At 50.7% G+C, this 26,889-nt stretch overlaps 2 protein-coding genes across 5 annotated transcripts in view; one reads left to right on the top strand and one right to left on the bottom strand.

The window, feature by feature from the left end:
• ANO10 (anoctamin 10) overlaps positions 1-8,179 on the top strand; it is a 218,966-nt gene extending 210,787 nt beyond the window's left edge. For both annotated transcript variants that reach the window (XM_080796633.1, XM_080796630.1), the window contains exon 13: positions 7,566-8,179. In XM_080796633.1, the coding sequence (XP_080652759.1) occupies positions 7,566-7,634 (69 nt within the window). In that variant the 3' untranslated portion in view covers positions 7,635-8,179. The remainder of the gene's footprint in view (positions 1-7,565) is intronic.
• Positions 8,180-17,982: 9,803 nt separating this feature from the next.
• SNRK (SNF related kinase) overlaps positions 17,983-26,889 on the bottom strand; it is a gene marked incomplete at its 5' end in the record, with an annotated part of 57,541 nt that continues 48,634 nt past the window's right edge. For all 3 annotated transcript variants that reach the window (XM_080820600.1, XM_080820599.1, XM_080820598.1), the window contains 2 exons: positions 17,983-21,496; positions 25,180-25,314. In XM_080820600.1, the coding sequence (XP_080676726.1) occupies positions 20,305-21,496; positions 25,180-25,314 (1,327 nt within the window). In that variant the 3' untranslated portion in view covers positions 17,983-20,304. The remainder of the gene's footprint in view (positions 21,497-25,179; positions 25,315-26,889) is intronic.

The following is a 26,889-nucleotide window of genomic DNA, read 5'->3' as shown; positions in this document are numbered from 1 at the left end:
GTTCCTGAATAATGTATGACTGTCTGTACTCCCCTTTCTGTGCTTGGTGAACTGCACTTTGTTGCCACATTTAAGTCCTGGTTCTTTCCATTTTCCTTCTTGGAGGGGCTCTCCTTAGCGGTTCAACCATCGCTAGCCTTCTTCCCGTGTTGGAGCTGTTGGAGCACTTGTGATTTTGCCAACTAACATTCCCACAGCATTTCCCACTTTTAATGGCTCGTGTGCCCTTCAGAGGCCTTTCCGTTTAAAAAAAGAGAAAAAAAAAAAAGCCAAGGATGTCTGACTTCTTAAAAAATTTAACTCTTAAAACTTCTTTCCTGGCGTTGTAAGCAACTTTTTAAAACCTTGCTTAAATTTGTGCTTACAGGTCAGGAGAGGGGTTAACGTGGTAGGTTCTAGAGCCAGAATCTGGTGGTTTAGAGACTTAGCAGAAGCAGAGACTCTGAGCCAGGTGGGATGGGAACAAAATTGAGACCTTACCAAGAATCAGAAAGATCTCAGCAAACCCTCCCGAGACGGAAGCGTGAGCCAGCTGACCCTGAGTCTCCCAGCACAGGGGCCTAGGCGTGACATCATAACAGCGTGAAACCAGAGATGCAGCAGCAGGCTGGGCTCAAACCTCCTGGGCGCTGTGTGACCTTGGGCAGGCTTCTCAGCCTCCCTGGGCCTCGATTCCATCTTGAACATGATGACAATGTGATGTTTCTCATAGGGTGGTTCTGAGGAGCAAATGAGTAAATAGATTGCATTTAGAAGAGTATCTGGTATGTATTGTGATGTAACTGTTGGTCACCAAGTTACACAAAAACAATAGAATGAAACAGACATTGAAAGTGAAATCAATAAAGCAGGAGGGAAAAAGAGTTTGGATATACAAGCACAGTTAGAAGTGCAGGAAATGGGCAGGCAGGGAGTAAGTTGCCAAGAATGACATGAAGCTGGTACAGAAAACATGCATAAAGCATGGGGCTAGTGCTCTGGACACGCCTGCCTGTGCTCCACAGTCCCTGCGGAACCATCTTGATGGAGTGTGCCCGTCCCATGCTGAAAGCCCAGGTGCCAGCAAAGGGTCTGCTGCATTCATTACTTGGTGATCTCATGCGAATTTTGGATAAGTGAGAGGATCGTATTTAGGGACCCATACCTCATAGAAAATACCAGAACCCACTGATGGACTGCAGAAGGACAGAGGCCATGAGCAGCCCAGATGAGGGCCTTCTGCACTTCCCAAACCCAGTGAGGTAGCCCAGTTTCTCATCGATTTCACTTTGTCATTTTTGTGTGCATTCAGCAGCTTGTAGCCACCTATAGAACTCCATAGCTTTAGCAGACACATAATTTTAGCAGCCCAGGTTTCAGAGATGGCTGTAGCTCATCAGACGTACTTGGCTCTCTGATTCCAGAAACCTGGGGATGGCTGGGAAGCAGGCCTTAGGCTTCTGCAGGCTCCTCACACTCTATAGAAAATAGTTTGCATTCTCAGGCTATCTATGGAGTTTTCCTTCCAAGAGCCTTTAGTTTCTGCTTTTGGAAATTTAGCTCTGAATCCCAATTACACAGAGAAAGCAGGACCTAAATGATAATTTTAAAAGTAGATAAAATTTGTTTAATGTTAAACTGATTTTACAGTCCCCAGAGTCAGCCTGTGCAATTAATGAACTCGTGGACTCCGGAATGTCACCCTTTGGGTGAGCTGGGCTGGGCCACCAAGTCCTAAAGCCTCTTTAGAGCTAGGTTTTTATCTTGGAGGGTTTTCGTTTCCAGCTGGGATCAAGCTGGTCATCCGGCAGCCTTCCTGGTGGCCCTTGACTCTGCTCCTCCCTCCACCTCCCCGGCTGTCATTGCAGACCCCCTGAGCCAGAACCACACCTGAGGGCTTGGGGGAACCACAATTCCTGTTCCCACTGAGCCACAGGCCTAAGGGGCCCAGACCTGCATTGCTACCAGGGCAGGTAACCGGCCTCTGAACGACATCCTGGGCCTTCTGACATAAAGCTCATGCTGCGGTGGGCTTTTTGGGACACCATACATGTGACCGACAGACCTGTGATCCAGATAGTGATGTTGCCTTCAAGAATATGAGTGTGTCTCCTTTACATACCCGCGAGAAAGGAAGACTCCCCAGTTCACTGCAGTCATGCCGAGCTCTGGGCTGAACAGTGATCATGCCGGATGTCCCAGAGCTCCAGGCTGTGCTTCCCCTTCCACCCATATTGGCGGGGTGCGGGCTGTAGCTTGCAGTGCTGTGTTGTGGGCTGTGGGGACAGAGCCATGCCCCCTCTCCAGAGAGTCCACACTGGGTGGGATAGAACATCAAAGCAGGAAAAACCCTCACATAAACATTGACAAAAGCAGATGGTGTGTGTGGAGCACAGGAATCACGGTGGAGGGTGAAAGTGACAGGCAGCCCTTCTGGGCTGAGCAACCTGGGGTTGAGTCCAGAATCTCTGGGAAGCTTCTGTGATTGCATGTTCTTGTCCCCTGTTTTAAAACCTGGCTTGGGCTGTGTTTAGATGACGACATTGAGGAGTGCGAGGCCGGCACTGAGAGCAGGGGGTGTGCTGGGCAGGCGGGGTGAGCAGGGCCCCATGGCGGACCGAAGAGGAGGGGCACAGAAGCACCCACCATAAGGGCTCCAGTTCTGATCCGAGCAACCAGGTGGTTGTGGCCCCTGAGATGAGGTGACTGGGAGAGCAGTTGGCAGGGGTGAGGACGTGGGACTTAGAACGCCGGCGTGTCTAATGGTCAGTAGACCTCACATTTTGTACGTTTTGTCAAATACTGAGGAACCAGGCCACCCCCAGAGGGAGAGGTGGTGTAGGCAATGCCCACAGGACGGCCTGAAGGGCCACTGCCCCTGCCCCTCCTGCCCTTCCCCCACTACAGTGGGGCTTGTCACAGCCTGAAGGCATTGCCAGTTCCCGGGGCAGAGCTGGAGTGTTTCACCATTGTATTAGTGTATGTCCAAAATCCTGCTTGTTTGAGGTAAGCTTTCCTCTAGATGTAACAAATAAAAAGAGTCCTGAGGCACCTGGCTGGGTCAGTCAGAAGAGCACACAACTCTTGATCACTGGGGTTGTGAGTTTGAGCCCCATGCTGGGTGTAGAGATTACTTAAGAAAATTTTGTGTGTGTGTGTAAAATGTCCCATTCTTTACTTTCTTTTTCACCTGAACAGCCAGACCCTTGCTTAATTTTGCCTTGATTCTAGCTACATGACCTCAGACAAGTTGCTTAGCCTCGGCCTCGTCAGTGAATGACCCAGAGAAGACCTCGCTTGTGCTAATGAGGGATGCGTGGTCAGGGCTGTGCCCGAGGGAGGCTTCCAGGCCTGCTCCTTCCTGCTCCCTAGAGCTGGAGTGGCTTCCTTCCACCCACCTTCGCCTTCGTGACAGACTCGCCCTGGGGGAGCCAGTTACATCAGCAAGGAGGTGGGGAGGGGGCGTGCTCTCAGCCATGGCGCTATCACCAGGCCTCCACATGCGAGGCCACAGGCAAGATTTGGGGGAGCTGGGTGCCGCAGGTGCCGTTGCCGGACTGAACTGGCCCCGGGAACACAGTGCCTGTCTGAGCCCGTGAGGCCAACAGCCAGCCTGCATGGCAGCCTCTGAGCTCTGCACAGAGCCAGCTCCTGGCCAGTGAAGCTTCCAGTAAACAGGAAGAGGTGAATGCACAGGCTCTCTCTGTCCTTCAGCCAGGAGCTGCCCAAATAGAGTCTTTCTGTGGGTGGTTGTTGCTCTTGAGGGGAAGGGGTAATGGAGTAGCTGCTAACAGATTTCCTATTGGGCAATAATGTAATCCATTGGTTGTGATTTCCTGAGTGCTGTGAATAGAAAGATCCCGGAGCTGACTGCGGGGTCAGCCAGAGAGTCTCTGCTACCAGCCCAGGAGGGGGAAGGGGTCATCCCAGGTCTGTAGAAAGCACTGCAGGGCTCAGGAAGCATTTCTGTGCTTCTCCACAGGGAAAAATAGATCTGATTATGTGTCCTTTCTTCTGTTAAGCTGTGCATTTGAACAACACACTTCGTGATTAGGTTCCTCTGATAATCATTACTAATAATGATGCAAGAAGTCAGTCTGGGCTTTTTAAAGAATTATTCGGAGCATGAGTGTTTTAATGAGTCACGATTAGGGAAGATTTCATTTTCTTCATTCTGATGCTTTTTGTAGGGAAGATGTTAGTGCTATTATCTTTCTTATATTTTTAATAAGACTTTAAGAATCCCTAAAGAAGCCAGGTTTGTTTGTTTGTTTGTTTGTTTGTTTAGGGGATAATGTTGTTCCCTCCCACCTCATCCCCCTAGGCAGGGCTGCTAAAGAGCAGAGGCGGCCAAAGAGCTGGGCTGCAGGAGGCAGCCTGGTGCCAGAGGGCTGCTCTTTGCCTCCTGGCCTGAGCCCACAGTGTGGCCTAGAAGGGACCTGCTCATCCCCCTCCACTCCAGCTTACTGATCTGTGAGAGATGGCAGGCAACAAATCGGAGTCTCCCAAGTCGGGAGAAATTTCGAGGGCTTGTTAAAATTCAGAGACCTTGGACCCCACTACAGACAGGGGAGTTAGCAGCACCTCAGGGAGGGGCCAGTGAGTCTGCATTTAAGAGGCGCTCCAGACTCTTAAGTGGCCACAGGACTGAATGATTATCAAGGTTCTTCCAGATTAGAAAATCTGTGCTTCTGGAGTTCATTCTGCGAGTGCTCACGGTCTCCCCCAGTAGGGGAAGATGTGGGAAGCAGAGTGGACTGGGGCTCAGCCTCCTGGCTCCTCTGCACCAGGAGGGTGGGGTTAGGGTTCTTTTCCAAGTTCATGACAGCAGATAGAAGAGTAATGGACAGCAGCTGGCTTACCTGAGAGAACCCGTCTCAAGGCGCAGTGGAGGAATGGCGAAGGCCTGCCCGTTTGCACAGGACAGGGCTGGCTGTCACTCACCGACCTCAAAACCAGTTTAAGTCTCCTTCTGTGGCAAGCAGGCTGCTGCACCTTGTTTCTTCTAATCTGCTCCGACGTTTCTTGAGCCATAGGTCTGAAGTTCTGCTTCGGCCACTGGCTACCACGTCCAGCAGGGAGGACAGGAGATGCAGGGAGACAAGCCAAGCATCTGCCCCCCTCGCAGCCAGGATGCTCAGCCCTACACTGGCAAAGGCCTGGGGAGCACAAGCCTTCCCACCCACCATGGGTCATGTTTCCTGTGGGGGTCAGGATGCTCCACAAGGCAGATCAGGCCCTGAGGGAGCCACCACTGAGGGAAAGGGCTGTGGGCAGGCTTGGCCAAACCCAGCAGAGGGAGGGGCCTGGTCACTGCACTCGTAGAGACAGGTACTCCTGCTGCCTGGGCTGGGGCTTGACAGGATGGTGGAGTCCCTGGCCAGCGTTCCTGCCTTTGCTCCCAGTAGTGCAGCTCAGGGTGGATAGCCCGTGACCTCCCATACATCCCCTGTGCTCAGGAGCCACCCTGAGCAGGGCAGGTGCCACAGGTGGGGTGGTGGGTTCTGAATCCCTCCCCGGTCCTGAGTGAAGCTCCTACCTTGGCCTGGGTCATCCAGGGGAGAGGGCACATCAGACAGAACCCTCCTTCTAGCCGCTGTGGGGCAGGACGCCCCCTCCTCGGAGATCTGAGGACAGCTCCGTGGTCCTTCGCCTGTTGGCCGGGGACCTCCCAGCCATAGCCACACACAGAATGGGAGAACAGCTTGCACCCTGCAGGGAGCCTCACAGGCTCCTTTGGACCAAAGCCCACTTTGATTTACCTCCCCATGTGGAACGCTAGGGAGGCCTGGCTAGAAGATTCCATGACAAGCTAGGGAATAGTTTATCCTCATTCTAGTTCTAGTTTAGTTAATGTTATTTAGCCTTTAATTTCTTATGGCTGCTTATCAAATCAGGAAATGGATTCATATTCTCTCTCACAAAAAGACATTTGAAAAGGTCTCCTCAAGTGTTAATTGACACCAACTAGAAGAGTCGGCAGTGACCTTATGATTGTATTTTACATCGGCAGTTAACAGGGAAAGTGGCCTCGTTAGAGGATAGGAAGTGCTAGTAGCCACAGAAAAGGGAGCAGATGCACTACGTAACTTCCGGGAGACTCTCACGTGGCCTGGCAGTTCTGCTGCTCCAGCCCTGAGAACTAAATCAGACTGTCACCCTGGCAGGCTGAAGGCTGTGCAGACCCCGCAGCCGTGGGGCCTGAGGCTGGTGTCGGCCCCTGTGGGGAGGCTTGGGGAAATGCTGTGGCCCGTGCAGCAGGAGCTCACGGGTCCCTGTGACTCACCTGCCTCCTTCCCCATAAAAGCCATCCCCTGAAGCCTGTTCCTGTGTAGACCATGGGCAGTCCCCTCCACAGCTCATGGGGGGAGGGACAGCCGCCAGACTGAGAGAAAGTGACTGTCCGGAGTGAACTGGCGTCCCCTGAGGTACTACAGATCTAAAGGATTCTCACTGGGTGAAATGGGGTTGAATCAGGAGGCAGAGGCATTTGATTCCAGAGTATGAATGGGACTCCTCTCCCTGAAACAGAGAGAGCATGGCATTGTGTCCAGCCCTGGGTGGTGCTGGGGGCCCCCAAGAGGGACGCCCAGCTACCTGGAGCAGCGGCAGTGCTTGTGCTCAGAGCTATGTCTTTCCCAGAAGTAAGTAACTGTTATCAAAAATCAGTGTATGTATTTTAAGCCAAATTCCAAAGGAGTTGATCATTTTTTCAACAAACAGGGCAGAGCTATAGTCATGTTTTCTAGCACGCACGGGACAGAGGTGGCTGGGAGCTCTAGGGGCCTCGGGGATGGGCAGGGGGCACCCCAGGACTGGGAGCAGCAGGACCTCCTCGCCCCCAGCTGCCTTGGCTGTGGGCTCCTTCTGACACCTCCCTGTGAGCCTGGCAGGCTGCCCCTCCGTCTCGGCCTGGCTCTCTAGAAGATTTCATAGGATGGCCCTGCTGGCTCTGGATGGCTCAATGGCTCAGAATGGTCCTGTGGCCCTAGGGTCAGAGGCCTGGTGAAAATGTCTGTTGTTTTGGCGTATCTGCTCTGGGCCAGGGACTTCACGTTCAGTGACCCCCGTGGCCACCTTGCAAACATGCACCGTGACTGCCCACGTGCAGATGTGGAAACAAAGGCTCAGAGAGGTCCACTTGCCAGGGTCACCAAGTTTACAGGCACAGAGCAAGGACTTGGCCCCAAGTCAGTGCTCCAGGCCCCTGCTCTGCCCTTTCCCCTCCCCACTGGCCCTGGGGATCCAGGGAGGAGGAGATTCCAGCTGCTGCTTCTCATTTCTGCCTCAGTAGATTCCCCACTGGGCTAGGAGGTTCACACAACACGATGTTCCCAGCCTACGCCTGCAGGCTCCCATCTCTTCGGGGTCAGTAGTGGGGGCTCTGCACTCTGGGGAGACCGTGGGCAGTGTCAGAGTGCCCCCACTTCCCGGCTTCTTGGGCCACAGAGTGTGCTGTGATGGAGCTCAATGGACACCACCACCCAGGGCCTCTCACAGAGGGGGCGGGAGCCTGTGTCCCCCTCTCCTGGGGGCCACCATGCAAGCTGGCATGGCTCACCCCGTGTTCTGTGTTCTCTCAACAGCAAATGAAGCTCATGGCCCAGAACCTGAAGGAGGACTCAAGGGAAGGCAATAAGGAGGAGGAGGCCTGAGCGCCCACCCGGGCCGCCCTGAGCGAGGGCAGAGGGGCACCTGGAGCAACATGGCGGCCCCTGAACCCAGACCCAGGGTGTGGCCGCAAGTAGCGGCGGCCCCTCCTCCCCTCTGCGGTGTCCCGGTATGGGCCACGGAGAGGGCAGCTGAGACCCAACCCCTCCCAGTCCCCCGCCCAGCCTGCGCCTTCCTTCCTGTCCCCGCCGAGGGCCCCCATGCCCCTGCAGCAGCACGACCGAGGCCCAGAGCCTGGCTTGTGGTGGACCGCCGCTCCCTGTGCGCCCCTCACAGCGGTGGTCAGCCCGGGGGCTGGGCGGCGTGTCAGGGGGTGTGCCCACCGCACCGCCAGCGGGCCACCAACAGGCCAAGTGCGGGGGCTTCCTGCGGGGCCTCCCTGCAGAGGGACAGGGGTGAGCCAGTGTTTCCAGCACCTGGACAGCTCCAGATACCTCTTGCCTGGTTCTCCTTTGCAGTATGTGAACAGACCCTTTCTCAACAAAAACCATAGTAACTGAGCTATTAAAGGCTACACGTACCTCTCTGACTCCTGCTTACCGCACGTGGACTGAAAAGGCCCTCCTTCTGAAACGAGCCCTAGTCAGGTCGTTAGAGCTCCGAGCTGAGAGTGGGGCTCTGCTTGAGGCTGGGCACCTGTGTGCCACTTGCAAAGCCTGTGGCCAGGCCCAGCCAGTTCTCAGGAGGTTCCGCTGCCACTGGAGCCCATCCCTTCATGGGAATGCAGGGGCCCCTGGGGCTGCTTTCATGCCCATTGCACCCGGCACCCTGGTGTGGGCTCACCCCCCACAGAAGAAGAGAGCTTCTGCCCAAGGGTGCCATCCACCCCGTGCCTGTGCCCAGAGGGCAGCACACACCTCTTTCACGGGCACAAAAGCGGTAACCCTGGAGCTCAGGCTGCTCCCCTGGCTGTGTCTTACCTCGTCTGACCACAAGTGTCACCCGGGAGGGCAGAGCCTGGCTCCCTTTCCCTACCAGCTCTCCGGCTCAGCCTCGTGCAGCAGCCGGACCCTCTGTGCCTGGGCCCATGTTCCTCACAACAGGGCACCACAGACCCATGGGCCCTTCCTTCCACCGGGGAAAGAACAGCTGGGGAAAGGGACTGAGGACCTTCTAGCTTCTAGACCTGTCTACCTCGGGGGCCCAGCGCCTTGATTCTCTCCTTCACCTCAGAGTGGAGATGGCCTCAGTGGACCTGTTCAGCAGTCGGCTGGAAGGCCCGACGCCCCCGTCTGCCCCTCAGTGTGGTCAGGTGGGTCCTGCCAGACTGCCGAGTCAGCGCGGACCTTTCTGAGTCGGCTCTACCCAACCCCTGCTTGGTCTAAGGCACCAGGGCCCAACTATCCAGTGGTGGTTCCAGGCTTGATGAAGACTTTCTGGAACATGCTCAGGTTCTGCAGCCCTGGTGAATGGCCGCCACCACTGTGGTAGTAAACCGAGTCCCCAGGAGTTTCCTCACAGTCCAGCCCGAGTTCTGTGTTTGCTGCGGAAGGGGCAGGTGTCGATGGGGTCCTTGGACCAGCTCTTGGTCTTCCACAGGTCCTGGCCATGAACAGGAGTTAACTCCCTGCCCCTGGGCTCCCAGCTGCAGGTGGCCGCTCTCCAGGCTGGCCCTCCTTACCCTGTGAGGTTCCCGTGCAGAACCGGGGGTCCCTGCACTGGAGGCAGTCTCTCCCAGGAACCTCCCTGTGCCCTTCCTCGGTACCACCGGCAGAAGCGCAGAGCTTAACCAGGGCGCAGACTGCCCTGTTGGGGGCAAACGGTGCCTCTGGGGTAGGCCAGTGCGCACAGGACTCGCCTCCACCGGGGCCGACAGGGACACGGAGGCTAGACGTGGGATCAGCCAGGTTGTGTCAAAGGGAGGTGGGGAGTAGGGGGTGCTGTGTAGGTCTGCTGGCCCCAGAGCTGCTCTGTGCCTTCCAGCTTATGGAGGGTACTCAGGAGCGGGCATGGGAGATGCCAGGACCTTTCACTGCTCCACTTTCTGGGGTCCCTTATCCTCCTGAGTGGAGAGGGACATGGAGGACCACGCTGCCCTGTCCCCACCCAGCACTGCTCGCCACAGCCTGCGCCCTGCGCTTCTCCCTCCACTTTTCGGCCGACTGATTTGTTCTCTTGTTTCTGGCCTCACTCCCACCTACAGAGTCAAGCCACAGCCCTGCTCCACTTCCTGCCCACTGCCCCGGGCCTCCCTGCTCTGTTCCCCAGTTCTCCCAGTGTCCCGGAGGATGGCAGCAAGCGAGCACCACGCTCCCACGTCTGCAGCCCACCTGGCCCCCAGAGTGGGCATGAGAGGAGGACCCCGCCTGCCTTGACACACGTGGACTCCGGGTCTTCGGCCCCATGCTGTCCCATGAGGGAGCAGTACCAACGGGGCTCCAGCAGCAGCTCCCCACGGGTGGATCAGGCTTGGACGAACAGGAGCCTCAGGAGTCCAGCCCTGGGTTTCTCAGGGGTGGGCAGAGGGGTTGCCCACACTGTGGTCAGCCAGAGAAGGTGGAACCCGAGTGTCGGGACCCCCGGCCCAGTCGGCCCTGGCTTTCCTGGAGGACAGCGAAAAAACACCTCGGCCCCAAGGGGACCACGGCTCCCGCTGGGCTGGAAAGGGCCAAGGACTGCTCCCCCAACTCGCTAGAAGGCTCTGCACACCCCACTGGGGAAGGCACCCAGCAGTCTCTCCCCATGGCCGATGCTCCCCACCATCCACCCCACTCACCTCGCTGAGGCCCTGGGATGCTGATTGTCCCTAAGCCCATAGATTGTCAGTGGGCCTTGACCCTGGTACGGTTTGGCCATGGCCTGGTTCATGCCTCAGCCCAACCCCCCTCACACCATCAGTGGGACATCTGTGGACACCCCAGTAGACAGCCGGGCTGTCACACGCCACACAGGTGCCACAGAGACCCTGGAGTGTCCCTCTGATGAGGCCCAGACTTCTGCTGGCCGAGTCCAGCCCCTGGCTGCAGCCTTGGGAAGAGGGGGTCAGACAGTGTGGACCTCCTGTCCCTCCTGAGGGCCGCACTGCCCCACTCCTCAGCAGCAGCTCAGACGCTCAGACCTGAGGACACCCCTTTATATTGGTGGCTTAGGGGAGGAAACCAGAAGCCAGGATACCCAGGGATACCCAGCCCTACGATGAAGCTGGAGGCCAGGAGCCCACTGCCCTCCCTGACACACCGTGCGGGCCTCGGTTTCCTTATATTGTTCTCTTTTATAGATGAGGAAGCTGAGGCACACAGGCTTCCCCTAGCAGTGCGGCCACTCTCCACACTGCTCGTGGGCCCACATCTGCCAGGATCCTACCACAGCCGGCACTGAGCGGTCTGCCTCCCGCGCTCTCCTCAGCAGCTCCCACGCTTTCTTCCCCAGGACACTAGCCACAGAAGGAAGAAGGCCTGGGATCCTCCAGCTGAGTTACTCCAAGAATCCCACGACCCTGCGAGGACGGTACCTGGCCCCAACCCTTGGCCAACAGCAGGCAACAAGGCCAAGTCTGAAGAAGCAGGCCAGGCTTGGCTCCCTGTCCCCCACGCTCCCCCAAGGGGGGCTTGAAGAGTGGGGGACATGAGCCTGGAGCCCCCAGCGCCTCCAGGAGGCCACCGGAGCCTGGAGGAAAGACGCGGCCCCCAAGCCAGGGCAGCTGTATCCTTCAGCTTGGGATCATCCATTCGTCCCAGTCACAAGAGGGACCACGGCCTTTTCAGGGGAAGGAAGACACTTTTTCTGGTCCTGTTGAAGGCCCATTGATGGTCTTCTCATCCGTGAAGTGGGCACCCGGGAAGGCGGTGGGACACTGGCAAGCCGGCCAGGGGGCCCCACCCAGGCCCACCCCGGATGGGCGGCAAGGCGAGGACTGGGGCCCCGTGGCGGTGGGACTGGCTTAGGCTGCTCAGAGGATGTTTGTGTCCCCTCCACTGTCCCCTCCACCCACCCCACGAACGCAGCCCCTGGACGTTGTTCAAGCAGGTGCCCTGCTCCCTGCCCCCTGGGCCTGAGGACGAGGATAAGAGCAGGTTGGCCCCAGAGTCGCATCTCTGAAGATGCCCGCAGTCAACACCACTCACACTGAGGTTTGAGAGCCACTGCGGGGGCAGAGGCCTTTCTGGCTTCTCCCCAGAAGTAGCTAGCTTCCTTCCCCAATTCCTTGTCTGCATGGTGCCAGGTGGGGGAACTTCCCCACCCACCACCCGGGGCCCCCGGGCCTGAATAGGAGGTGGTCCAGAGGCCTCTCAACTCCCGGGGTGCCAGCTGTGGGGACCCCCATGTGCCCCGGCCTGCTACAGGCCCCTGGGACATTTGGGCCAGTCAGGGGAAGAAGGGGGTGCTGATCTCTTTGCTGACTGGTATATGGGCTTCACGTGATGAGTAAATAAGTCCAGGAGGGATGGCGGCCTCATGCCCTATGTGTGGCATGGATCACGCCGATGACACAGGGCCCGCAGGCATCCTGGCCTCCTCTCTAGACTGGGGAAGGAGGACACAGGGCACGAAGTGGCCAGAGCACGTGGCCCATTCCCCTCTCACTGTCCTCTCTTCCTCACCCCGAGCATTCCGAGGCCCAGGAAGGAGGACGCAGCGGGCAGAGCCAGGTTTAGTCTAGGTCTGCTGCCCCTCGTGGGGAGCAGAACCCCACGGCTGTCCCCAGACTCCGACAGGCCCAGGAGGGCACAACCAGCCTTGAGGCCGAATCCTCACTTTAAAGGGCTGTTCAGCACCGGGGAAATCATGGCAGAGTGCTGAATAATTAACCAGAAGGCAGCTCCAGTGTAGACACAGGGACATGCCTCCCTTTACACAGCTGTCTGGCTCGAAAAAGGGAAACCGGTTATGTCACCCCTCTGACAGAGGCTGAGGCAAGGCTGAAAACAGGCCCTCCAGGCTTTGTCCATCACGGGTGCAGGCAGCCCCGTACAGCCAGGGAGACCTGGAGCGTGGCAGGAATGACCGCAGGCAGGGGAGGGGAGAGGTTTCTCTTTGCCCACCCACCCTCCCTGACCCCCGTCGGCCCTGGGCCCTGCAGAGTCGCTGGAAGCCATTCTGCAGCACCGCACCTCTGGGCCACTCCTGAAGGGAGGAGGCGGGTTGGGGTTTGCATCAACCACTCGAACCAACCCATCGATGAGGCGGGCTTCCCCCTAACCTGCGTGTCCATCAGGCTGGGTCGTCACTGTGCTTTCTACACTAACACACTGAAGGTCCAGTTTCCTAACAGATCCCGGACATCTTGGGGACCGAGAGATACTTCCTCCCAGGTGGCGGGCCCCAGGGATTACCCATCCAGCCCAGGGAAGCAGCAGCCGGCTGAAATTCCTGGGGAAATGTCTCGAGACCAGCTTTCAGCCTTGACTCTAAATGATCTCGCCTCACAGTGTGTGTGATAAGCTGCCCAATCTGGTCTCACCTACAGGTCCACAATCCCCAAGGACCAGCTGTGTCTCCGAATGTGGTAATTTCAGGCTTTAGAAAGGTAACAAGATGCATATACACAGGTCAGGTATGAGCTCCAGTGTGGTTGAAGTGGAACTGTACAGGTCAAGGCTTAATACTGCTTTGCCTGGCTCTAATACCGCTGGTATTAGAAGGTCACAGGTAATGTCGAGGGGATCTCACCTCTCGCCATCCGGGTGGGCAAGCTGAGGAGTGAGCTCTGGGACCAGATCCCTGGGCAGGCCCTTATCTCTGTGAGCCTCAGGGCCCGCATGGTGAGGAAGGGGCAGTGCGCTGCCCGTCTGCCCGTCCTTCAGTGTGGACAGATCAAAGGGACACCCACACGCTCACTTTACCATTTCCGCCTCGCTCCAGACTCTTCTCAGAGAGCCCTCCAAGAACCTGCTTCCATCTCATTCTCCACAAGCTCAGGGGAGCCTCTGGTGCTCAGAGCTGATCCACAGACCACTCGGCCTCAGCAAGGAGTTCTCAGGCTCGCCTGCTGGCCTTGCAGTCAGTGGTCTCTGCTCCCTGCCTCCTCGATGCTCTCTCTTACCCCACACTGGAGGTGGCCTGGGCTCCTGTCTCTGGCCTTTGCTGCTCCCTCAGGGTCTGTGCTCTTGCCAGAGTCCCCCCTTCTCCAGGTTGAGATGACCTTCCATACTTGTGGAATACAGATCTGCAAGGAATCTCTCTGTCAGGGGCAGAACCCAAGGGGCCCAGTGCAAAATGAAAACACAGTCCCCTTGCTTGAACGTTTTTAAGAATTTCAAGATGACAAACTAGGAGCAGAACATTAAATCGAGGGGACCCTTCAAGCCTGGGGCCACACACAACGGGCACTGATTCAGTGTCACTTGCCCTTCATGCATGCCTTCTGCTCAGTCCACTCCTTCCAGCTGTGCCCTCCAACTCCCAGTTCTTCCAGTCCTCCAGTCTGGAAAGATTAGCATCCTGGTGAAAGGATGAGGGAGCCAAGAAGCAAAGTGGACTCTCCTTAGCAAAGTCCACAGCTGGCTCCTGGCACCTACATGGCCCAATGATTTGCATCTGCCCAGCTCTTCAGCTCTCCATCCCCGGCAGTTGATTCGGACTCACTCCCCAGACTCACCCTCCTTGGAACTCTCTGGACCCTCCCAGCAGTGCCCTGTAACATGTCATCTCTGATCTTCATCTAGGTTGAATTTGGATCCTCATGTGTGATTCAAGGGCATTATGAACACACGAGGACCAAGATTCAGTTTTTTTCTCCTCCTAACTTCTCAACCCGTGTCGCACCCTGCTTGGAGTGGGGTGTCCAGTAGGTGCTCAGTTCTGGAGTCAAGGGTCCTCAGAAACACGATGTGCTGTCAGTCAACAAGGTGCTTGGGTACCCTTAGCTCAAGGAGGCCTCAAGTCCCATTTCCCTTTCTCACCTATCCCTTCCCAGAGCCCCGTGGGCAGATGTGGAGGACAGCAAGGCAAGGTGCATCCTGAAGTCTGATGTGTCCTCCAGTGGAGTGACATATCACTTCATTGGAGTGCTTAGGACGTATTGTATCAGTGTGGGTCAAATTGCCCTAGAGACAGCTCTGGATCTGTCCTAAAACACTCTAGAAGCAAAACTCCAAAGGACCTCCCTGCTTCCAAGTAACTATATGCCAAAATGAAAACCAACACTTTTTACATGAATAGAAAAGTCTAGCATTCAACAATGTAACATGTATTGTCCGGCATTGCAATAAAAATCAACCTAGAAGTCTATACCCAATGCAAATTTCCTTCATGAATTAAGTAAAAGTACTTTTTTAGACAAGCAAAAGCAGATAGAATATATTGCCAGCAGACCTGCACTGTATGAAAATTTAAAATTCTAAAGACAGAAGGAAAATACCAAAATGTGGATCTACAGAGAGAATTGAAGAATGCTGGAGATGGTAAGATGTGGGTAAAAGAGACTTTTCCCCCTTCTGTTTTATCTCTTAGAAAGAAAACAATTTAAGACAAATATATTTATGCATATATAAAAATAAAATGTACTCCAATAGCACAAAGAGGAAAGTGGAAATACAGTTGTAAGTTTCTTACATTCTACATGAGGTAGATTGCAGTTTTATATATATATCACTTATCTATATATTATGTATATTACATAAATAAAAACAATGTGCTATAAATATATATATAAAACCATCCCTATAGCAACCACTAAAAAGTTAAAGATGCACAACCAGTAAGCCAATAAAAAGTTAAACAAAAAGCTCAGTTAAACAAAAAGAACATAGTAAAGAGGGGAAAACAAGAAACACGAGACAAATAGAAAACCAGAAAGATTGTAGATTTAAATTCAACCATGTTGATAATTACACTAAATGTACTTGACCTAAAATACTGCAAATAAAAGGCAAAGATTTGCAGGTTAGGGAAAAAAAGCAAGACCCCACTATACGCTGTCCATAAAAAGGAAACAAAACACCCAAAACCAAAACAACTCTACCTTAAATATAAAGACACCTATAGGGTAAAAGTTAGGATGGAAAAAGAAATACTCCCACCAATCAAAGAAAGCTAGAGTGGCTATATCACACAAAGTAGAGTTTATGACAAAGAATCGTTTACCAGAGATAAAGAGGAACATTTGAACATGATGAAAAAGGCCAGTCCATCAGGACTTAAGAATCTTAAATGTGTATGTGTCTAACAACAAACCTTCAAATTTTGTGAAGTAAAGCCATTAGAACTAAAAGGAGAAATAGGCCAATCCACAATTCTAGATTTCAATACTCCTCTCTCACTAACTGATATGAGACAGAAAATCAGTGAAGATTCAGAAGACTTGACGACATTAATAAGCAACTGGGACTGACGTGTAGAACACTTTACCAACAACTGCACTTTTGCAGCACTCACAAAAACATTCACCAAAAAGGCCATTAGCTGAGCCATAAGAAGAGTTTTGGTAAGTTTTAAAAGATTTCAATTATACAAAGCATGATTTCTGGACAAATCAGACCTGCACTAGAAATAAGTAACAGAAACTTATGTGGAAAATCCTCAAATATTTGGAAAACACCTTTCATTAAAACATGACATGCTCTAGCTTTTAAAAGGATCACTCAACCTGCTGTACAGAGAACAGACAAGAAAAAGGCAAGGGCAAAAGCAGCAAGACCATCCAGGAGGCATTTAGTTGTCCAATTGTGATGAGGGCATCATGGACTAGAGGGTCAGCAGGGAAGGCAGTAAGAACGGGTCCTTTTTTGAATGGTACTTAAGATTTGCTGATGGCTTGGATATTGGAATGATAGAGGGAAGGATACCCAGGTTCTTGACTTGTGCAAAAGGTTTGGAGCCACTACTGATGAGAAGGGAAGCTTTAAGAAGGTAAGGATTTGAAGGAAAGGTTTAAGTTTTGAGCATGTAAAAACTTAGATGCTTATTAGACACATCCATGTCGATAAGTCAAATAGGTTGTTGGAATCGGATGTTCCTGGGAGGTAGGCTACATATATTTTTTGGTTCTATCTGCATGTAAACTTTAGACTGAATGGGATGACCGACAGAAAGTGCAGAGAACGATCCAGATATGAACCCTGGGGTACTCCAAGTTCAGAGGTTGGGAGAAGAGCCAGTGGGATGAAGAATAGCGAGGTGGAAGTGGGTCCAGAATGATAGGAGGTTTATGAAGAAGGGTGACCAACTCATCAAACGCTACCATGGGTGAGAAGCTGACTACTGGGGTTAGTGGTCACCAGGGGCTAAGGTTGCGGTGGGGAGCTGAAAGGGAGGAAGTGCAAACTGGTACAGGTTTCTTTTTGGCTTTACAGTAATGGTTACACCAACTGAGAATACAGTGAAAAGCACTGAATTGTACAAATGGTGAACTGTGTGCTATGTGGATTACATCTCAAAGCTGGTTTTAAAAGCTGACCACTGGTTTTTAGCACATGGAGGTCACTGCTGACCTTGAGCAAAGCAGTTATAGTGGGGTGACAGCAGCAAGAGCCTGATTGGAAGGGTTCAAAGAGCGAAGATGAGAGAGAACAATAAAGACATCTCTTTAAGGTAGGGGAATAAAGTCACGTTTGTTTTACTTGCTGTTAGGAATGACCTAGCAGTGAAGCAAAGATTGATGGTGCAAGAAAGAAGAGAATGAGTAGTCCTCGTGGCTGCCTCACTCATCCCCATAAAAGCCTCAAGATGTAAGGGAACTGACCTTGGGATCACACAATGAGGAGCAAGGGCAGGGCATGAGGACTCAGATGAAGGTGGGAGGGTGAAGAGGGAGACTGTGGCAGTTCTAATGGCTTCAGTTTATTCCATTATCTGGGAGCATGGTGACAAGCCAAGTGAGGGAAGCAATGAGTTGGGGAAATAAAGTACGATTAATGGGGCCTGGGGCCACCTGAGTCTTGTGGTCGAGTTCAAGGCAGGGACAGTCACAATGATATCTTTCCAGTCACACCTGGCAGCGCAGGTGCATGGCACATGCAAAGTTGCGAGTCACCCAGGCTGGGTCTGTACAAGGATACGTTCAGAAGAAACAGAAACATGGGACGCAGTTTATATTGCTGAACACCAATATGCCACTTTATTATTTGGATTTTTTTTTCCCACTTGTCACATACCTGTCAATGTTTACACAATGAGGAAAATCAACCAGCAGTGGAAGCGACTGACCAAATCAGCTGATAATTCTGTACCCTCTTAACACACATCAATTCTTACTTGGTAGGGATATCTTTACTTTGATTCAGTCTCACAGCTATTCTTAAAATAGGTGTCAAGATTGTCACATCTTTAAATACAGATAGAATTGCCAGAAGTACATAATTTTATATATATATGTATATATATATGTGTATATATATATAATATATGTACACACACATACAGAAAAATACAAGACTAATTGTTTTTCCACAATATTTAATTTACACACTACTATAACTCTATGCAACTTCTGAAGACAGGTTAAGGGGTACAAGAAACTGTTTAGAGCTAGTAAATAGTTTGGTCCAATATTATCTTAATGTAATGGTTATTTGCTCCCTCCCTTTTATGTGACGACATACTATGACATACAACACATGCACAATCATTCACTTATGAACAAATGAGTAAGACGCCACTCAGACTAACATCTGTATACCCAGAGGGTCAACCAACCACACACAACTAATAAGGCTATAATACAGCTATGCAGCATAAACGGTCAACACTGCTGATCCTAAAGTGAGCACCATATATACATCTGAATATAAAAAACCATTGAAAACCAAACACATACGGGTTAGTTAAAAGGTGCCATTCCAAGGCTATACATAATCACAGGAAGAAGTATTTACATTACTTGGAAAACAGCTGCAACAAAGAGTTTATTGCCAATGCCCTTTATAAACTTCTTTCCTACGTTTAATACAGATGTTACGCTCACTATCTATGTGAACCACACATCTTATTTCTGGCCCTTTATAAGATCCCTGCTCAAGAATTTCAAGCAAATATGTTCTATGGCTTCACCCACACATCTTTTCTGGTAGCTTTCAATTATAAATATCACAATAAACTAGAGCTGTAGCTTAAAACATATCTAGCCTAGGTCTAGAAAGTAAAATAAGTATTTTAGGTATCATCTTAGTTTAGTAAGTATACTGTGAAATTCAGAGTTCGGAGTAAAATCTATGAATCCTAAGTAGCAGAGTCAGTGTGTACTTGGAGAAACCGTGACCAATGGAATGCAGTCCTTTGGTGCTCTGCCCACTCTACAGACAAAGTGACTGTCACTTCAGAGCCATGAAGGAAAGCTGCTGAGTATGGGAAGGCCCCCTCCCCCCAGCTCCTCCCAGCCACATCCTATCACCAATGTGGATAAGGGTTGCTTTGAAGACCCCCAGGGCACAGCCTGAAAAAGTAGCATCTGGCCCCTTCCAAAATTAGCAATCTGCAATACACTGCGTCTTACAAGATAAAATGCCATGAAAGATGATTATCTGGTCAAAGTAGTCTTTGTACAGGAACAGTTTAAAGCAAGAGTTCTTTGATTATTGTTTTGGCCGGAAGGCAAAGTGAAAAACACTCCCAGAAAAAAAAAAAAAAAGCAAAAATGAAAACGACAACAACAAAAAAAAACAAAGCAGGCTTTGTGCATTTTTGTTTGCTGTATGTGTGAATTTTGGTCTTTTATATGTGTTTTTGACCAGCCAGTTTTCATAGCTTACTAAGCTAAAGGACATAGTAGAGTGGAAAAAACAAGAGAGACAGCCTAATTACCAAACTCCTAAAAATCAAATCCTAGTTTTTTTTTTAATTTATAGGGTTTTGACTTTGCCAACCTCTGTGTGCACCTTTGCTCCCGTATTAGGCCCTACAGTTTCTTCTATCTACATGGTTTTAAAGGAAAGTCTAGGGTGTGCCCTCTAGGAAGGAATTTACACCGAGCATCTTTTTGTTCTGTTAGACAGACTATACACTCTATAAGTAGAGTTAAGACACCATCAGTTCACTTCATCACATTACAAAATAGGATTGTCTGCTTGTAATTTATCACTACGGGGGAAGCTGCCTTATAAATCTAAGTACTTTATATCACCTAGTACAAAACAAGAAAATCTTTTTCAGTTAAATTTTAAGAGCCCAAACTTGTTTTCGCACTATAGCTTAAGACAAACAGGTGTGGGTGTGTTGAAATCATGGTTTTAAGGTTCTCAGTGCAGACCCCCGCTGTACTCTGCTCTGCACAGGCCTCGGAAGGTGGGGCGCGCATGCGCTCACAGGCTCCAGGCCTGTCAGCATCACAACGTTATTGCTTTGGTTCTGTCTCAGACACCACAGAGTGTGCCTCCGAGCACGGGGTCCCCGTTAGCACAGAAGGTCAGGACAGGAATTTAGATTTTTCACAAGGAAACAAAAGCATTTTTTTCTCTCTAGATTAAGTGCAGAACATCAAATTTCTAAGTGCTCCATTTATATTAGGTTCCAAATATACATTTTAATGTAATCCTGATCATCCACATTAAAATTATAAATGTAAAAATTACACAATAGACTTCTCGGCTGGAAAAGAAGTGTCTAGCAGCATGCACAAAGACCATGCATTGTCACATCGTCAGGCGAACAAATGAAAAGGTAATAAATAACTGCTCCTAACGCCCACTTTAAAGAGTAAAACCAAAAAGAGAAGAGTGAAGCGAGCCAGTCTTCACCGCTCCGAGCAGGAACAGTGCCAGTGGCCAGAGCGGGTTGCAGTCAGATGACATGGCAGCAGCTGGCCTGGCTGGAGGCGCACAGCAGCCCGTCCTTAGGGTTCCGCTGGATGTTCACAGAGATGGTCTTTTCACACAGAGGTAGCTGTAGCACGTTATTTTTCAGGTTCTTGCTCTTTATCCGTTCTAACTCAGTGCTGCTGTCTGCCACGTGGTCAGAGAAGAACTTTATGCTGCCCACGCCCGGGGCCTGGCCTGCGTTCCCCGTAGAGCTGATGCACATCTTCCACGTGGACTTCTCCTGGACCTTGACGCTGGAGAAGGACAAGCCACCCTGTGGGTCGAGAATGTACTTGGCGCCGCCGTGCAGCTGGGAGCCGAGGCAGAGGCTCATGAGTTTGAGGCTCTGCACCAGCTCGCCAGGCCCAGGGCCAGCGCAGCGGCGCGTGCTGCCCGACGTGCCCGTGGGCTTGCCGCCCGAGCCACCCGCAGGGCTACCCCCGCCCGCGTTGTTCTCGCTTGGGCTGGCCTTGTCCGCACCGCTGCTGCCAGCACTCGGCTTGCCCTGGCCCCCGCCGTCGCCCTCGCTGCCAGGGGGCCCCTCACTGCTATCCCGCCGGTGCCAGGAGTAGGTGAAGCCGCTGTCTTTGTCCAGCCGCCGGCGGCTCTCAGAGTCGTCGTCACTGGTCTCTGAGCTGCTGCAGCTGGAGCCACGGCCCTGGCTTTTCCTGCGGTGGTAGCGCTTGTGCACCGTGCCCGGGGAGGCGATGTTCATCTTGAGTCGGCTCAGCTTGGGGGGCAGGTTCTCATCCATGTCGAACTCATCATCCGACTCCCCTTCCTCAAAGATCTGGTTCAGGACGGGAGCACTCTTCCTTGACGTCAACCGGTTGGTCACCGAGGGCTTCCGGCGCAGAACCACTTGTGTCGAGAGGGACATAGGCTTCTTGTCCTCCTCATCTTCCTCTTCGTCCTCCTCCACACGGAACAGGCACTTGCGCCCGCTGGCCGTGGATTTCAAGCTCGCCGAGGACACCGTGGAGAGCGCCGGTCCGGCCAACTCGGGGAGGTCATCCTTCTTAGACGAGTCACACAGGCCTTTGCTCCTGTGGCCATTGAGGACATTGTCGGCGGCCCGAGCAGGAGACTGAGGGACAGTCGCATGGGACAGAGGAGTAGCTGTGAGATCATCCTCAAGGTCCTGGGGTACATCAATTTTGGTGGGCCATGACTGTCTGTGTAAACAGATTGGAAGAAGCCATGTAATAATATGCAGACTTTACTCAAACTACATCACATAACACTGACTGGGGCAAAATCCACAGACTAAGAAAAGAAATACATAAAAGAGAAAAGAAAAAAAGAAAAGAAATAGCAGCTTCGCAAACCCATTCAACATCCTATAAAGATCAATAAGGACACCAGCAAGGACACCAGCAGGGCACGTGTGCTTCCGAAACATGGCTCAGTCTGTGGCTAACCAGCCAGAAAAGAACTTCATCAGAGCTGTCAGGACAAGAGGGCCAAGAGCCATACTCCATCTTCCCTATATGAGTCTTACACCACAAGAAAAACAATTTTAAAAAGCACAAGGGAGATCACCAAAGCAAAACCAAAACACCACACATTTTGTTCCTCTGGGTCTTAGGTCACAACCTTTGAAGGCATATGGTTTGCTAATAAAATTCACCTAAAAAAAAAAAATATATATATATATATAAAATTCACCTAAAAGTCCCAGTCTTCCAGATATGACAGGATGGTATAAAAGTTTTGTTTATAAAATAAATGGAAATAGTTCAGTGGATTAAACATAGGAATACGGCAAAGAAAAGTCAATGTGCATGGGCATACATACAACTCTTCTTCACCAATTAAAAAACACATGATGCTAAATATGAGTCCATGTATTTTTAAATGTCCACCCAAGTGTAGTAAGTAACAAATCCACAATTATTTAAACATTGATTTTAATCCCCAGTCTAGTGTCTCCCAAGTAACAAGAACATTGTTTGGCAGCCAAAGAAAAATATTTTTGAAAATGAGGTCTCTAGCCTGTTTTGGAATTCTTCACTGTCCTCTCTGTCTAGGGGAATAGTAGATGCCAGAGATCTTTAAAACAGCCACTTCCACACTACAACACTTTGGTTTCACACCAATTATGTTACCCTACAAGTAAAACCCAATTAAATCTATGGCTCTGAAAAACTCACAGGAATTTACAACAGACCTCTTTCCCCCAACACAGAACCTCCTCTTTGTCCATGCAGTAGACAAAGTTCTTAAAAGTTGAGTGTTGGATAATGTCTCTGAGGTCACTGAGTGTCTCTAGACAAGTCATCTGCCCCCATCATCACAAATGCACGAAGCCCTGGTGATGCCTGTAGCTCTGGAGAATGGCACTCCCAGTTCCTGGAAGAGCAGCCCCGCCCCTCACACAAACAACCTGGGGGCCCTGCGCTGGTGGGGGCCCACACATGGTGGAGGCTCTTCTCTCCCCACCTCCTACCCCACCTGAAAAGAAAGCCAAAACCGTTCTCAGAGCCCAACCCCCAAAACAGGATGGGTGGGTACGGCCACTGGGCTGGCTCCTCCACGGGCCACTTCTGAACCAACAGCTCTGATTTACAGGAATAAGTCGAGCCATTCAACTACTCACACTAACCGAGCACACATCTGAGCTCCATGTTGTGCTGAATGAAGTATGTGATCTTCACTGCCACAACACTGGGAGCAAATTATGGCTTAGCTTGACAAAAGAGAGGAGAGATGGCTAAACAAGAATTACAGATGAGTCACGGGGACAGAACAATTCACAGGGCCTGAGCGCTTCTCCAAGCCAGCGCTGTGGGGAGAGCCAGACAGGGGTGAATGCACTTTATCACTTCATCCCCTCAGCTCTCTACAAGTTGGCACCATGATCCTCCCCCAAGGTCATGCAGGCTGGGTCCCAAGGCTACCACCCTGCCCCCCCAACCCCGTCCCCGGGGGCAACCTTGGAAGCTTCTGAGTGGCCACTGCCCAGCCTGGCTTCTGGTCTAGCCTCAGGGATTCTCCTCACTTCCTGGGGCCAGAGAGGATGCTGGCACCAAGCCCTCCGGTGCTGGGGTCCTCTGCTAACACGCAGGCCATGCCATGCTTCGGGTCCACCCTGGCAGGACCCAAAAGAGGTGCTCTCTCTGCAGCTGTGGCTCCCTGGCTCACCCTGCCTACCCCACCCCGAAGAGTTGTGCTTGCTTCCACACCCGTCTCCTGATTCAGTCCAGGGTCCTGAGCCCCAGGTCACTCTGACCTAAAGGCATGTCCACTGACAGAACTAATTCAGGTCCAGGGTTTTGACAATAAAGTCACAGTGACAGTAAAAAGAAGGCAAGGAAGCAGATGTGCCACCTGCCCTGGGCCGGGGAGGAGGCGAGGCCCACTCCACTCTGGTATCCCCAGGAGGATAAAAGGAAAACTTGAGGGAAGGCTCTGATATTTCTTTATAACCTCCATGGACTTTGTAGCTTTTATAATAAGGACAGCCAACTTAAATCATTTACATATGTGATCAACTTTAGATTGAGTTCTGATCTGTTCCACCAAAAACGGCTCAAATCCAAATATTCCATTCTCTAAGGCTGGACTGACTCCAGACTTGGTGGCCTGATGTGTGGTGACTGTGCTCTTCCCCATTGGGGGGCTCAGGTCAGGACTAGGATGACCTCACTGCTTGAAGTCACCATCCTGGTTGGTCTCAAGCCCGAGACCCTGGCTCCCTGGGATGTAGTCCTCTTCCACACAGACAGCAGACAGCCTGCCTAGGTTTCATTACAGAAGCCTCCATCTAGGATCTAAAGGAAGTTACTAAGTCAACTTTCCAGTTCTAGACTTCTAAATCTTTATTCTTTGGCCACCCAGCAATGTTTTGTTTTTCTCTTCTCTGTTCCTGCATCCCAAGTAACAACCTATACATGGTAAGCTGATTCCAAGTAATTTAAATCCAATGGCTTCCTGCCTATTTTAAATAATTATTATTACACATTCGCACACAGATATTTATATATGGATGTACGCATAGAGAATATTCAGAATTGGGACCATCCTTTTGTTTTTGAATCACTACACTTCCATGGATTACTTTATCTGAAGAGGGAAAGATAAATTCTACAAAACTTTCATAGTGGTGATGTAAAAATGTAATCCTTCCATCCTTTGATTTTAAATGGAAAGCTAATATGGCAGAAGAAAAAGCAAGGTGGGAAAGAGGGAGTGGGAGGAAGGGAGAAGGAGGAAAAAATGGGGTAGAGCATATTTATGACTTGGCCGAAGACACCAGTGGTGGTGAAATAGTCCTAACAGTGACAGCGAACACCTAGAGTCCAGCTCAGGAGAGAGTATTATACTCTCATTTCACAGACCAGGAAACTAAGTCAAAAAGAGGTGAAGTGATCTCTCAAGGTCAAGCAGCCAATAAATCAACTAGCTGATCTGTCAAGTCACTGAAATCCTGAGATAATATCATGGCACAGAAATGCCCTTAAATGTTCTTAAAAATTATTTCAAGTAACAGAGGGAAAATTTGGTCCTGTTTCTGGAATGAAAACTTGAAGAAAATAACACATTAATACATATAAGATCTGTAAGAGTTTAATGAAAACAGTTGACACTCTGCTTGAGGCTGCTTCTCCAAACATGTTTTCCTGGCCAGGCCAGCAGCCACAGCCCCACTCCCCTGAGCCCAGGAAGGAAGGTGTCCTTGGTGACAAAGGAACAAGACTCCCCACACAGGAATAGCCCATGCGTGGCCTCTCCAATGAGGCCGTCACCACTGTTTATACTCTCAGGCCCCAAAGAGTTATTAGGAAGCATATTTTTTAAAGGGGTTCTCTATTTCAAAACGTTAACTTACTAAAATCAGTGAAGATTTTTTTCTCACCTAAACTGGGCCTTGATATTGCTAGGACTTGCAGATCTGGTTTGTATTTCTTTCTCTTGCTTCTCCCTCAGGATCCTTTCAGCAAGCAAGAAGTAAGTGGCTGTGATATGATTATACCTGTTGGTTTCCAGGGCCCTGAGGAAAATAAGGGAGAATAAATGTAAGCCACATCAGCAGGTTTGCTTTTTTATAAGTAGAACTCATCCCCTCCACCCCCACCAAAGTACAAGCAAATGAAATCCAATGATCTGGAATCTTTAAAATTATTTAAAAAAAAAAACCCCACAAACAAGAAGAAAAACCTAGTAGTTATTTAGATCACTCATGAAATTCTAAAAAACTACATAAAAAATGTTCAGTAAGTAAGAAAAATCCAAAATGCGAGAGCAGCTGAGCTGGATGTCAGTTTTCGATGCATAAAAAAGGTGATGAAGCTTTCCAAGAATGTATGCATTATACAAAACTTTAATCTGTGTCAAAGTGTTCATTTTCATTAAGCTGGCTTACTTGATTCCATCAGAAGTACAAAATGAGCTGTATGAATGTGCACTGAAATACTAGCATCAATCCGAAAAACAAGGGTAAGTTTTTATTTTTATACCCTTTGCATTTAATGAATTACTAATGTAACTGAGACCGTATCATTAGCCTCTTCTTTGAATAAAATCAGCGTATTCATTCATCTACTTCAAAAGAGTGCTCCAAGTCCCTAGTCTGAACAGGCACCCTGCAGGCCAGCTCAGGACATTCCGCCCATGGGGCACATGGCCACCTATCCTCCCGCAGCTGGCCTGGCCTGAGGACTGCACAAGAGCACTACAAATGGTCTATAAGGGCCCAGAAACCGTCATGGTGAGTGAAAATACACAATGAACGCTTAGGAAAGAAGCAATACAAGGATCCCCTTTCACAAAATTAACAGGAGGGGGTCACAGCTAATGAGGCAGGGCAAACTGAGGTGCAAGCTCTAGAAGTTAAGAGCCCTGATGAAACTCGGGGCTCAGAATGACTTCGAGTGGTTTCCTAAGCGGAGTATCAGCTAAGGTCACTGGCTTCTTCTGATGGGACCAAAAAACACGTGGCTTTGAGTTGAGGCGTCATGCTCAGGAGGAGGAGCTGGTCACAGATGCAAGCCACGAGCAAGAGCTGAGGTCAGCTGGGGGCCGTGAGCTCAGGCCTCCCAGCCCCTGCTTCACCGTGTACCTGCTCACTAGTGCACGTGCAAATGGAGTCACCTGAACCAATGAAACTGACCCTCCCTGAGGATCTATCATTGAACTGACATGAATCAAATAGTTCTAAATGATACCGCTGCACATATTCATTTAAGCTAAGAACATTGAGCCAATTCAGGGAGATACAAATAAGCCTTCTATGCACTCAAAATGAAAAACCACTTTCTACACATTCCTAAAACAAGTGTCCTTGGCAGGCACAGCCAAGTGTCCTGCTCTCTCTGTTCATTTAGGTCATTAAGTATGACAACTCATAATGCAGCTGGAAATCTGCAGAAATTTGTACTTAAACCAAAATTTTGAATCTGAGGTTTTTTTTTGTTTTTTTTTTTTTTGCCTCCCCACCCCTCCACCCTGAGTATCTCTTCTTTTCATCATACCTGATGGTTTCATGCAACAGGTTAAAGAACACTTTGACTTTTCATTTGTGGCAATACTTCATGATTTTCTAGACAGGACCTCTTATAGAAATAAA

This window comes from Martes martes (assembly GCF_963455335.1).
Source record: "Martes martes genome assembly, chromosome: 1".
Taxonomy (NCBI): Eukaryota; Metazoa; Chordata; class Mammalia; order Carnivora; family Mustelidae; genus Martes; species Martes martes.
The sequence above is the reverse complement of the archived record's forward strand: the minus strand, read 5'-3'. Positions and strand labels throughout refer to the sequence as shown.